General features: G+C 40.7%; 1 protein-coding gene across 6 annotated transcripts in view; it reads right to left on the bottom strand.

The window, feature by feature from the left end:
* CALD1 (caldesmon 1) overlaps window positions 1–14,355 on the bottom strand; it is a 519,621-nt gene that overhangs the window by 62,096 nt on the left and 443,170 nt on the right. For 4 of the 6 annotated variants that reach the window (XM_069228452.1, XM_069228451.1, XM_069228455.1 and 1 more), the window contains 2 exons: window positions 13,300–13,564; window positions 5,146–5,283 (listed from right to left, as the gene is read on the bottom strand). In XM_069228452.1, coding sequence (XP_069084553.1) covers window positions 5,146–5,283; window positions 13,300–13,564 — 403 coding nt within the window. Of the gene's footprint in view, window positions 1–4,458; window positions 4,525–5,145; window positions 5,284–13,299; window positions 13,565–14,355 lie in introns of all 6 variants that reach the window. The other 2 variants (XM_069228449.1, XM_069228450.1) reach the window with 1 other exon arrangement.

Raw genomic sequence — 14,355 nt, 5'->3', positions numbered from 1 at the left:
GATGTACATGCGCAGTATGACCAAGAGGAGGAGTCACTCGATTCTGTGAATCCGAAAATACTTTTTCAAAGAAAAACAACTTGTAACACTCCGTGCCCAACACTAAATGGCAGAAGCAATGCATAGCATGTGTATGTGCAGCTACACATGCCATCGAACGGTACTGTACCTTGGTACAGAAAGCATCTGAGTCTGTGACTGCTATTAATGTTTTAAGGAATGCAGCCTGCTACATCAAAGATATGTGTTTGACTCAAGAAATCGCCAATATTTGCTGTTAGGCCTGTCAGCCTTAAGGTTGCCTTCCCCCAATGTTTTAGCATTCTCCCTACCTGTTTTCCTGATTTTGTTTTGTTGGCCTTAGTATTTTGAGCACTTTACCACTGCTGACCGGTACTAAAGTGCTTGTGCTCACTCCTTAAAAGATAGTAAAATTGGCATACACCTGAATGACACATTTAAATTACTTATACACCCCTAGTGAAGTGTACACCATATACAGAGGGCCAGGATTAAGTAGGCCTTTAAAATACATCTCAGGCCTGGCATTGCAGCCTGTGTGTAGTTTCAAACTGCCAATTCTACTTGGCAAAATAAACCTGCTGATAATTCTACAACTCCCTTTTTAATATTTATAAGTCACCCCCACGGTAGGTCCTAAACAGCCGATAGGGCAGGATGTATTGTATTTAAAACGTTTTACATGTACTTTTAAGTTTTACATGTCCTGGTGGTAAAAAAACACACATTCATTTTTCACTACTGTGAGGCATACCTGTCCCAGAGGATAACCTTGAGATACCTTATTACATTTAATAAGTGATAACATTTGTTTAGGAACATGTAATAATGTCATATTGGATGTCTAGAGAATGATAACTTAAAATCATTTTTGATGGTTAGATTTAATTAACAAATCTGATTATGCCACTTTTAGAAAGTTGGCATTTTCTTGTCCTAACCATTTAGTGCTCGCAGCCAGTGTCTTTGGCCAGAAGACTAGCTGTATTTGGCAGTTTGCCTTTGTGTATTCATCCCAGAAAATAACACAAAGGGGGCGTAGCTGATGGCAAGATGGGCCATCCTGGCAGGAAGGGAGGGGTGGAACTATGCCAGCTCCTGCTTACATTTCAAAGGAACTGACTCAGCATACATATTTTATACTAGCCCTGAAAGATCTGTAAGTTTCTTCTACTTCAAAGTTGGCACCAGGTATAAAAATAGGACCCTCATACCCACTCTTCAGTGTAGTTCTGGACCTGTGGAGGACTCTCAGTGGACTGCCTTGCTGCCTGAGGCCTGCTGTGTACTTCAACGGATTGCCCTCTTGCTCCTAGAGGACTGTCCTGTTGCCTGAACACAGCTCTGTGCCACAAGATGACTGACGTGCTACTTAAGACCTGCTTTCCTAATGGAAATTGGGACGACCAGAGTAATTCCAAGGACTAGTTTGCTAACCTCCTGTTCAGAGCTACAGAGACACAAAAAAATCAAAAAACTTTAAAACTTCTCCTTGACCCCGCATGGAGTGATTCCTGGCCCTTTAGCACCCCATCCTGAACCTGTGGAAGAGGTGCTAAATGTGCCCAACCAGCCAAAATCCAAAACTTGGGACTTTTTCAGCCAAAATGTCTTCTAAGAACCAAGAGGCTACTGGGACCTATCTGCTTGCTGATCCACCTAAGGTGCATTACTGGTCGGTTATGGCTTCGTGGTAGCTCCCACCATCTTCTTCTCTGCAACAGCAAATTTTTCTCAGCGGCTCCTCTATGGAAGGCTGTCATTGGATACAGTCTGTAGCTTCATCCCATTGGAAATTGTTCCAAACAAGAGACTAAGGGCCTCATTAAGAGTGTGGCGGTCCAAAGACTGCCACACTTGTGGAGATGGTCGGACCACCTCACTCCAGGTGGTCCGACTGTCACATTACAACCCTGGTGGGCGGACCCGCCAGGGGATCGCCGTCACCGCCAGGAACATCGTTCCAATAGGCTGATGGCGGTCTGAGTTGTACTCAGTCACTGTGAGGCTGAACTCAACTCAGCTTTCTAACTCAGCTTTCCACCAGTCTTTTCATGGAGGTCACCCCGCCATGAAAAGGTTGGCAGAAAGCTAGTGCCGGGAGCCACAGTGGGGCCTCCTGCCCAGCACCATCGGACAGTTTGCATTACGATGGTGCTGGTGTGCTATGGTATTGGCCTTGGCTCCCTTAAGGGAGCCAAGGCCAATACTGTAGCACTGTACACCCGCCGGTCAGTCCGGCGGGAACCATGTCATACAATGTTAACGCCATTCAGCCTGGCGGGAACATTGTAATAGCCTGCAACCTTGGTGGTTGGCTCATCCGACCGCCAAATTCATAATGAGAGCCTAAGTCTGAATGTGGAAATCCTCACTGTTACTTCTTCTAGTGGCTCCCTGAAGACTACACCTCCTCCTTGGACACCACCAGGTGCCTTGCACCACTGAACTGTACCTTCCCATACATTGTTCTACAAATTTTGTTTTAAATCCAAAGGAAAGAGGAGACAGAGACTTCCTCAAGGATACACCTCCTCCTCGGACACCACCAGGTGCCTTGCATCACTGAACTGTACCTTTTCACAAATGTTTCTACAAATTTTGTTCTAAGCCCGAAGGTAAGTGGAGACAGAGCCCAATCCACCTTGTTTATCCAAACTACATTGTGATCAACAATAACTTTTGCCCTCATTATGAGGGACTATTTCTCTGTGGTTGGTGCTTTGATCATTTAGGCAAAAAATTGAACTAAAAAAGTACATAACTCTAAATCTACTGACTGGATATTTGTGGTTTTGGTTTAAATGTTTTTGTTTTATTTTACTCTGCTTTCTAAATTAATGTGGGCTTGTTGTTTTGTGTTTTCAATTTATTATTGTTTGAGTGCTGCACAAATATTTTACACATTGCCTCTAATTTAAGCCTGACTGCTTTTGTGCCATGCTATCAGAGGGTTAAGCACAGGTTAATTTAGTAATTTTTGTAGTTCATCCTGACAAGGAATGCAGCTGTTGCTTGAGTAGGGCTCACACCCTCCTCAACCAACAACCCAATTTCTCACAACGGCTTAAGAGTATTTAGCCTTCATCTGGGAGGTGCTGCTTGGAGCTGTTGAGGAGCATGTGAATGTGCTCTTTGAAAACAGTGTGATCCATTGGCTTAGCCAATCCTTGTTAAAAATGTTAACCATCCAAAATGTGACTTTGCTAAAGCTTTCCCTTTAATAATCTTCTAACTGTAGGAATGGTTTCCAATTTTGTAATCATGCACATTGACAACATAGTTGAATTCAGGGATAAAGAAGAGCGTGCATGTGTTTATTTTGAGCAAGAAGTCAACGAAGATCCACACCTGAGTTAATATCATGAGGTTGCTCCTGAAGGATGAGCCAGGCCACATTTAGGGGAGAATGCAGTCACAGTACAGACAGTGATTACTATACTCCAACTGTAGTAGTTAAGGCAGTTCACCAAGGGTGTTCGGCATCCATTCTCCAATGACTCTACAATGTGGACCATATGCATCCTTTCTGCCCTTAACTCACAGTGTAGCTAGGGCAAAGAGCCAAAGACTTCTGAGGGAGTTAATGTGAGGGGCAAGATCTCAGAACTCAGCAGTCAACCAACACACACAATAATACAATGTTCAGCCCAATGTTTATCTTTCTGTTAAAAGATAATAGTTTAATCCTGCCTCAAAAAGGAACTCAACATACCCCAAAGGGTATTCAGGAACAGGTTTGCATTCTTCCTATGAGGTCTAGTGAATTGTTAATACCATCTATGATGCCTGTTTCCTCACTCTCTCTCTCTTTTGAAAGTTCTCCTACCTAAAGCAACTTCGGCAAAGAGACGAGTATAGGTGTAAATTAGGCATAAGTGTAGACCAGTTTCAACTACCCAATGTTACATCATAGCTCAGTTAAACAGCCTTTACATGCAACAAGTTCATATTGGCAAAGGTTAGCTTTTTAGCAACCAAATTCCTCTTTCTGAGTATTAGCCTTCGTTCATGAGAGTATAGCCCTTGTTATCATTTTCAAATGCAAACTGACTCAGTGATGCAGGCCGATATCAGTATCAGTGATGGGGGACACCAGAGAGTGGCAGCATACCTCCCTGGATCACTGGGGTTAAATAGCATGCTCAACTGGCTCATCAAGATCCTCTAGGGCCGATGCAGGTGGTGTTAGCTTTTAGCCTTTGCAACCTCCAGGTGGATGCCAGGCGGCAGTCATCTCAGGCATTCATTTCAGGCAGTTTCGGCCTTTAAACCAATGCAGCAGAAATGCTGAGCAGCACAATGATGATGATTTGCACAACTTATTACACATCTCAAGGCTGGAACTGTACCAGGTGACTTGGTAGCTCCTCACAATTTAGGTCAATCCGCATCACTCCCTGTCACCACTCATCTACATCTGAGTGTTTCACATACCATGCGCATGCAGGCCTTCTCTTCCTGGATAGTATCTCCTCCTGCAGGGCCAGGTACTTTCTTTTCCTACGTGAGCAGGGAGAAAGGAATCTGGGTGCTTAGGCAGAACTTCAGCTTCTTTAACAAGTTGCAGACATCAAGAGAAGCCCCCTCACCTCTGGGTGACTGTCATTTAGGTCTGTGGAGCACTCCATCCATTGGTCAAAAAGAACTTGGAAACAAATCAAAACGGGATGGTTTGGGTGCCACATTCTAGACAGAGGATGTTCACAACCGGTTTGTGTCCATTCTATCTCAAATGTGATTTTCTGGCTGTTCCTCTGACACAGTGATAGCTCTCTACTCTGACTCTGAACATAACTTTTTGATGCTATTTCTATAAAATTGTTGAGAAAATGGATACTATATTTTAATTTGTAGCACTGCTATTCACAAGACGTTTCAACAATATTCCATATAAACAAGCAGTTTCATAACTAGAATGAGAAGCCTGATGTATGTTAAGAGCTGTTTTCATAACCTTTATATTTTTGTCAAGCAAAAAGTTCCTTTTTTAATCTAAGGACTTTTTCATACGTTTTTGATTGCAGTACATTGCCTTAATAAAACCCTGGAAAATGTACATTTAACATAATTTATTCAAATGAGTGGCTTTGTGGTGAATAATTGCTGCACACATGAGCTTACCTTAAGAGACCCTTTAGGGGTAACACATTTAAATGGTTTCTTTTCCTCTTGCAATCCATCTTCTGGAATCTTTTGGCGTTTCTCTGCAGCCTCAGCTCGCCTCTTCTCAATTTCTTCTTTCAATCGCTTCTTTTCCTCCTAAAAGAAAATAATTGATCATTCTTTTATTGGTATTATTGCGGAAGAGCAACTATTTCTTTCTGTGGGACACAAACCAACACTTATCTATACATCATCAAACAAACAGTACTGTTATTACAAATGAAACTATCTGCATTTGCCTTGCTTTGTTTTTTACCCGACTGCTCATACCCAACATATCAACCATCAAAGCCGTACCAGTATTGATAATTATAGCCTACTCCTAGTAGAGAAGTTAAACATTTAAGAATTCACATTTCATTTAGGCTTGGAAGCACTTGTTTTTGCTGTCAGAAGACTGTTAAGTATAAAAGGAGGAATGGTGGTAGGTGGTGTCACATTTTAAAAACTACATGAACATAATCTAATTACAGAGCCACTATTAAAACTGGATTCAGTGATGGGGAGAAGTTATAATACAGTGTCCAACAATCCATAACTCGATTATTTGAAATTAATGACTTAGTGCATACTTTGTTTTTTGATTAATAGCTTTTGAATTAATAGGACAGCTAATTTTTAGCCTCAATCTTTTCACAAGTAATAATGAGCAATGTAGATATCCACATAAGGACGTCAACAGGATCTGTGATGTGGAACTTCACATGTCTTATATATGTATAAACAACGTATGTCGACTGAAAAACACAGCTCACTAACACCATCACATTTGATATTTCAACTCACTAATGAGCTTCTCAGAACAGCATAACTCTGTGAAAGAGCATAAAATCCAGAAATCCAAGATGGCCACTGCTGCTGAGCTTGGATGCATGTTTATAAAGACAATCCTGGCAGGAAGTGGAGGCAGGATGTAGCTGGTGAGTCCCTTGTTTTTTTGGGTCCAGGCTCCAACAAGGAGCCTGGGCACAAATGGAAATAAATTAGTTGTCTAAAGTCAGAAGTGGAAAGGTACAGTTAACCAGCCACATAGATATGGGGTGAACAAAATGCACACTTGGGTGAGATCAACACTAGAATAAGGAGATAAACCACTCATTTAAAAGCAGGGAAGTGAGATAGACATCAAAGCCCTCAAGTCATGTACAAGGGACAGACCCACAAAACCAAAGTAGTGAGCCAGCAAGACTGCTATGGCTCAGCAGTATGTAAAATTGAGTTTCGTTGTCAAATATGTAACTGCTATTATATTGTACTGTAGGAAGAGGCTTAAGTTAGAAGAAACTCAAGTTCACCTATTTTTCAGCTATAAATTGTAAGATGCTCTCAGCATTGGAGCAAACAGACACACTGGACTTCATGTTATTGCACATACTGCCACAGAAGAAGTCAAATACATTTCTTACATAATTACATTTAAAAGCACTGGTAAAGAACTAGTATTAACTCATGGTACACAAGTTACGTATCATTAGTATTTTGCAATTAAAAAATACGTTTTGTTAAGAAGCATTTTAAAATAATTAAAATATACGGCAATACATTTCACAAACTGAAGTATTCCTCTTACATGCCGGGGTACTGAAAAATAAGAAAAAAACAATGCATTGTAAATTGTGCTAAAATCTGTTTGGGTGTTTTAGAAAAATCTGTGTTGTCAACCTTCGATTAATTTACAAACCAAAATGATTCTTAACTTGTCCTATCTCTTTTGAAATACAAATGTGCCTCTACTATAAGAGTGGATTTCAGATGAGCAGATTTTGTATGCCAAAATTCCCTGGTTTGATGTGCACACTGGTAACTTAATTTATTTTCTCATTTCTGATAGCTACTTTGATAAATACCCAGACATTCCCATTGTGTGACTCACAAGCTGACTCCTGTCAATGAAAGTGAAACATTTTCTGTTCTCATGTACTTGGTTGTCTTGACAGATGGCTTGAATCTTGTCGCTACGGCCCACTTTGTCCATGTTTTTTCACTGCCCTGGAATTACGTTACTGGGGAGTCGTGTAATTACAGGGCCAGAGACATAAGAAGAATTGCAAGATTTGGGGGAATAGCATGCAGAAATCTTGGTTTCTACAACAATTCCTGCATGTTTTGCCCAGTGTTTCTGCCTAGATTCTCAGTGATTCATTTGTCTGTGGCGGTACCATAAGGCTTGTAGTATCTCTGTGGTATGAAACACTGATTTGTCCTGAAATAGGCAAGCCAGGTAGCATCTCAGGTGATCTCCATAGTCGAGACATACTTCATAACCAGAAAGAATGACACAACAACCTACCGCTACAAATGCTCTCATACTAACTTCCATTCTCACATCCACTGTTAGTAGTTCGTCAGGACAATATATGACTGGGAAAGATCAAGTCTGTGCACAAGTTAAGAAATGAATCATAAATACATAGATCCCCACAAAGGCTCGTGAAAACAATATCCTCATCATATTATAGAGCTTGTATTGAAACAAATGCTTCAGACACACAGACTATGTTAGGAAGCCTGTGAAGAGATATTAGTACATACCCATTTGTGACAAGACAGCTTGTATGCACATCTCTTCTGGTCTCTTCAGGGGATGATAAGTGTTCTGTATTTATATGAATTTTGCTGGCCAAGTATGTATTCAGGTGCACGTTTTACAAAAATGGGCCTAGAGACTCTTTAGGAAAGAGGCACCAAACACCCTATGAAGTAGCCTTTAGCTGACGCTTCCATGCTTTTTAATATGTTTCAGACTCAATGCACTTTCATTAATCTTCATCTCTAATTTTTAACAAATGTTCTATATACAATACGGACACCTCCTGATAGGAACAGACTCTAAACACTCACCTCCACGCTCCTTCATTGAAAGACTTTTGCATAGTGTTTTTAAGATACTACTCACATACAACTCATCTCCGCATACCCATTCCCTCACCAAACGTTTCTTCTGCAAATTAATGGGTACATTTCCATACAAATCTCCCTCACATTGTTGATGCTCCTTCGGCGCCATCCAAGTCCTTGCTGTAGTCTGCTAACAACAGCCTCTTGCCATTAGATTCATGGCGAATGGGATGTTCTTTTTATCTATTCTCTTATCAGCCACAGACAGCTCTGCGTGTGCCTTCCTGTGAGCTGCTCATTTTCCTCAATTACCTTCTCTCTGTCTGTCATGTACCCACCATTACTAATCGGACCAACCCCATCAGTTATAATTATTTTAGGATTGTAATAAATGATGAGTGTTTCTTGTCCCCAAGGATTCTAATAAATCAATAATTGAAAGAATAATTTTTATATAGCACACAGACACACAGGGGCAGGGTATCCCGGCACTGAATCTGTCTAAACAGGGTGCCAAGAGAAATGTTTCTAGAAAAAGGAGGTGAGTTTGTGGCAATTTGCAGAAATCAGAAATACTGCCTACTCTGCATAAAACAAGAGGGGGAAATGTCATGCTTTCACTATGATGATGCTGAAAGCACAACCCCAGTCCTGGAGCAACGAATTCTGGGACCTACCAGGAGATTAAAAATGTTTAAGAGTAGCCCCCTCACAGGATTATATGGAGAAAAGAGTGTAGGCTTCTGTGACATAGGCATTGAGCCCTGAAAATACCTCTTTTGAGTATGGGCAACCAGTGACGAGAAACCGAGCGTGAGGAGAAAAAGCTGAGCACTAAATGAGAAGTGCCCTTATAAATATGCTGTAACCTTGACATAAGGTATAACACCAAACCACGGTACAGGCATTTGCATTAGTTTAGGAGGGACATCCTTAGAGCCTGGACTACAGTTTTACAGAATGCAGCAGGAAATATAGAAATAACTTTTCTGAGGACCTTTTTGCAGAAAGAGGCAAGTGGAGGTAAGGCACATAGTTTGATCTGCAGTAAGTTAGAAATGATTATTTCCAAATTCTGGGCCAAAGTAGCCAGTGGGTTGGGTGAGGAGGTCCAATAGTGACGGCCACCTATCATTCACTCCTCTGTTGGCAGAACTGAGACAGAGAGTTGGTGTCTATCCCTTTGGGAAAGACACACATATGTCCTGAAACCAGCCTGTAGTGACATCAGGACTCTGTCTAAATTAATTTAATTAATTTAAATGAGTAACATAATATTTGCATACTAATAGTTTTTCACGAATTAAGCTTGCTGGTGCCAATAAAATGTCTCCTTCGTCCAATAAAGACTATATTGACACCCATCTGATGACATTTCTTCTTTTAAAAATTCACACACAGACTAGCTTTTTTTAAGGTGTAAAATATGCATCTACTTTTGCTGCTTGGTGTGGAGGTGCATACACTTACATTTCGAATATCCAAGAATGCGTAAATATTTTAATCTTCCACAGAAACAATCAGCCATGCTACGTTTATCTGCCCTGTAATAATTTAGGAACATGGAATGTACACTGGAGCTATGCCACAGAAACTATTATGAAGTCTTTCTATCAGCATTTATTTTGTTGACTCTCCACACAAACAGCAATATGTTGATGTGTGGTGGACTGTTTGCCTATTTGCTTGTATATGTAAACAATTTCACTGCAATAAATCAGACCCTCTTCATAATATTACCAGCAATACTGATTACCAGGTGTTAGCGCTTTCTGTTTTGAAAATCATCCTATCACTGAATGTCACTCTCATATTATAAGCAAGGCTCCTTTTAGCGGATTATTTTTTTTGACGTTTGCATCAGTATTTACCCATATTTATTGTTGATAATCTTATAGATTTTTATCCATAGCATTCAGCATGTATTTAGCCAGTGAGTTTAATTTCTTTTGGCTTTAGGATTGTAAGCAGCCACACATAGAAAAATAAACAAACACACACACAGCAAGGACGGCTAGCAGATTCTACAAGTGGTGGGGCAGAAAGTTCCAATCCAAAATGAACGATTGAGCATGCAAATCTGAAATGAAGGAGGGTGGTGAAGGGTTCTTTTTCCTATGAAAAAAATTGTTCATTTTAGAGCTAAATTTCAAGAAAACAGCACATTTTGAAAACTTGAGGTTCAAATTGTGCATTTTATAGCACAGACTCTTAAACATTCAGCGTGTCATGGCTCTTGCCAAGGCTCACCAACAGGCTGCAAAAAAATGTCTGAGCTACTGAAGCAGGTAAAGAAAAAATGTAGTGACTTAGCTGGAGAGCCAGCTCCTGCTCTTTGTGGAGCACAAGGACAGGACTTTATAAGAGGTGTCCCTGATGAGTTACCAGGTGCATCACTTGCACCTTCATGGGAATGAATGAATGACCCCTTATTAAAGTCAACTTATCACTCCCATTAATCCATATCTAAGGCAAAACACTTTGTGGAAGAAAAGATGTGCACTCTATTAAGTAAGTAAATAAACATAGACCAGAAGTAGGTTTTGCAAATGTGGGGTCATTAGATGAAAATGTATAAAAATGGTTATGCCTTAGTGTGGGTACAAATAAAAGGTCAAAGTAAATGCTGTGGCAATAGTGGAAGGAGTCTTGGACCTGGCCACAGTGCTGACAGTGACTAGCCAATTGGTGGCCTTGGATGGTTCACTCATCATACAGGGAATGGGTGTCAAGGAGGCAAAATAGAGTCAAGACTGCAGGCTGCTGTAGTGCACTGCTTGAGTCATGTTCTCCAAGACTAGCTCTTGCAGTGTTCCTCACTCCCACATTATCATCACCTGTTAGCTTAGCCCTTGGCAAACGGGTGGTCTACTGATTCTACCCTAGGCCACAGCAGTCAGCACTCTAGGCATATATATGAAGTACTACTGAACGCACCATTCCTACCACTCCTGGTGTGGTAGGAATGGTGTGCGCTCAAGGATGAGTAAGAGATTGTACATCAGATCCTGTCTGCAAAGAATGCAATATATTTGAAAGTTAATTGAAATGCTGGCAGATACTTGCATCTATACAGGTAAATTATATGAAGAAGTTCTGCTCTCAGTCATTATTAAAAATGACACACATTACAGACAGATATTCCTCAATCAGCATAATTTTCTTCACCCCAGAACTGATATTTTAAGATTTACGTATACCGCATTCTAACAAAACAACATGAACCTACTGCCCCAGAACTCTTGTTCCCTATCCTTCACTGCAGTTATGAATTGGGGAAAGTAAATTTTGTCTTATCAAGTGTCTAAGCAAATACAGAACACACATATATTGGGCAGTGATGAGGGCCTTGGCACAGCTGCCGTGCTCTGGCCATGTGGTAGCTGCTAGAAGATGGCATGAGGGCTGCAAAGCTTTGTTGTTCAAGTAGTCATTAAGATAATTTTCATGTCAGTCAGCAGCTTGAGTGAGAGAAGCAGCTTCACTTCAGCTTACCGATGCAATGTGTTCTTCACTCCTCGACAAGTCTGGTCCTCCAGCTCAAGCCTGGAACGAGCTACAAGACTTCTACCCCCAGAACGACCCCTCAGCAGCACCCACTTCCGCATGGCCCCGTAAGCCAGCCCTTTCCCAGAGACAATCAGTTTTTTGACCTATGTGGACTGTGCTCCAGGCCACAGCAATCAGCGCCCACGGGCAGACTTTTGCAAAGCTGATTAAACAGGTCATACACACTGTTCCTCACATCACTGCACTAGTTTGGTCTTCGAGTGTGAGTAACACCTCACCCAGCACATGCGCAGTAGCAACCACTGTGTCTTCCCTGATCCCTCCCTCTACATACACTGTCTGGACTGCTTCATTCCAACTGCAGCCCCAGGCTACGTGTTAATCTGTTTGTTGGGTTCCTTTTAATTGCTCCTTCACTGAGAATGGCAGTGCATGTCCCTAACACTCTTTAACACCAGCTGCTCATGGTGCAGTTATTTAGGGACATTTCACCTCTAGTTTGACTCCTCTGGACTGTGTAGAGAGCCATTTGAAAGAAGACCTATTTTAAGATTTTTCCATTTTAAAAATATACAGAAAGACACATTGTTTTCTGTTTTTATTGATGCGAAAAACAATGAAATTGGAAAACTATGAGATGGAAATAAGCCGTTGATATTTTTGACTGATTAATAGGTTGAATGTTGCTCACATTTTTTATGACAACCAGAAAGTTTGTGTCAAGTAAGTAGGACAGAAGTGCATTTGGGGACATTAAAGAGAGTCCAGTGGAAAAGCTAAGAACAATGTCCAATGGTACGAGAGCATGTAGAAGGATAACTATAAGAAAGCTGTTATGGTAGTCTAATTTACTCAGGGCTAGCGCAAATACTTCGTTTTTGGTCATGCAGGAGGGAATGCAGAGGCAAAATCTGTGAATTCTATATCTGGCAACCGTTGTTGTGGTCAGAATAAAGGAATCAAAGGGCATGGTAGGGTGACAGTATATGGCATGAATTATGTTTGATGGTGTAGTGACTGGAGTGTCAGGAGGACATTGTATGAGGATAGGAGGATATGATGGTACAAAGTTTACATGAAAGTAGATTTGCGTCTTCAATTTCTTGAGCGCAAGGCAACAATTGGTCATTTAGTAGCGGATGACTGTGAAGCAGTCAGAAGCTTCTAACTGAAGAGAGTGCTCATAGGTCATGAAGAGTGTGCCCAAGGTAGCAAATGAGAAAAAAGTGTATCGCCAGCAGAGTAATAATAAGTAGAAACAATTGATGAAATAAATTCATTTAGAAATGTGATGTCATTGGAGAAAATAAGAATGCTTATAGATGGTGCCTTGTTGGACTAAAGTGTGAACGCATTTTGACATTGATTTCAATGGAACCATTTAAATCATAATTTGTTTGTCAAAAATAGTGCCTACTTTATGCACTGCAAAAAAGTGACAAATGTTAAAGGTTGTACCTGATACAATCAGTTAAGGACACTGGATGGCACAGATCAATGCTTTAACTCTGCAGGGTTCCTTTTCTCTATGTAATTGTTTTGCAAATTTAACATGAACTTAGGAAAGTTAATCCCATTTTAAAGTTTCCTACAGGCACTACAGGCACATTCAAATGACTATTCTTTTTACATACAACACTTCTACCCAAATGTATAAAAGACAAAAACATGGTTTATAAATTTGTGGACATTTATTCTGACAGGTTCTTTTTTTTGGGACAAACTGCATAATATCAGCAGTTTATGTAACAGAAAAATCCCTACCTCTTCTTTTGCTTTCCGCTCGGCCTCGTCTTGCTTCTTTTTTCGCTCCTCCTCTTCCAGAATCTTCTTGCGCTCCTCACGCTTTTTCTTCAGTTCCTCCAGTTCTACGGTTGCTTCTTGCTGCTTCTGCTTAAGTTTTTCAAACTCCTCACTCTCAGTTTCCCCTCTGCGTCGACGCAGCTCATCGAGCCGCTTGCCTGCTTCCACTTTGGGTACACCATCAACTTCTTCTGGTTCTGTATGCCCTTTCTTCAAGCTAGTGCGGCTATGAGCAAATAACATCAGTTAACATGGTGATATTTCCTCACAGTGGGTTTACTTAATCATTTATCATTAAACCCTCATTAATAAGGCAATAGTAGATCAGTTACACAGCAAGACATTTAGAAGCATTTCTGGTGCTGTAGCTCTTGAGACAAGGTGCGAAAGGCAAATTGAACGGAATATAAGACCAGGTAGTACATTCACACCTTACGGTACAAAATGATATATGCCCTCTCAGGTGAAATATATCTAAGACACTGCAACCATTGATACATATGTCATTATAGTAATGTTATACAATGCTGTGAATATGGGAATATCGTAATTCAAGAATAAAAATAAACAAGACTGCAAAAAAGGGCTAGCTGGCTAACAAAATTATAATTATGTTAATCAGATCTAGTGCAGTCAAAGTAAAGTCAGATTCAGGTTATCTGACACCTCTAAGGCTCACATTCAGAAAAAAATGTTCCTATTCATAATGAAACAAATGTGTTGCTGGCTGAAAAACAAAAGCAGTAGCTTCTGAATGACAAATGACACTGGGCCTGCGCCTCTGAACACCCTTGCCATGTAACATGTGTGCCTTGTGAAAACTATGCATGAAGGTGAGAGTTGTGGTGTGTCAGAAGCACATGCACCTGTGAAGCACAGGAATCCACCTGCTCCTGTGCATTTACTTGTCTTACTTGCCTTTCTTTAAAATGAGCACCTGACTGGTTAAGGCAAAGCAAAAGGCACAGAAATCACAAAGAAGGCATTTTCCTATGTACCAGACCCTGTTTTGCGATT

The sequence above is a fragment of the Pleurodeles waltl genome, chromosome 4_1, assembly GCF_031143425.1.
Source record: "Pleurodeles waltl isolate 20211129_DDA chromosome 4_1, aPleWal1.hap1.20221129, whole genome shotgun sequence".
Taxonomy (NCBI): Eukaryota; Metazoa; Chordata; class Amphibia; order Caudata; family Salamandridae; genus Pleurodeles; species Pleurodeles waltl.
This window is presented reverse-complemented; position numbering and strand designations above follow the sequence as displayed.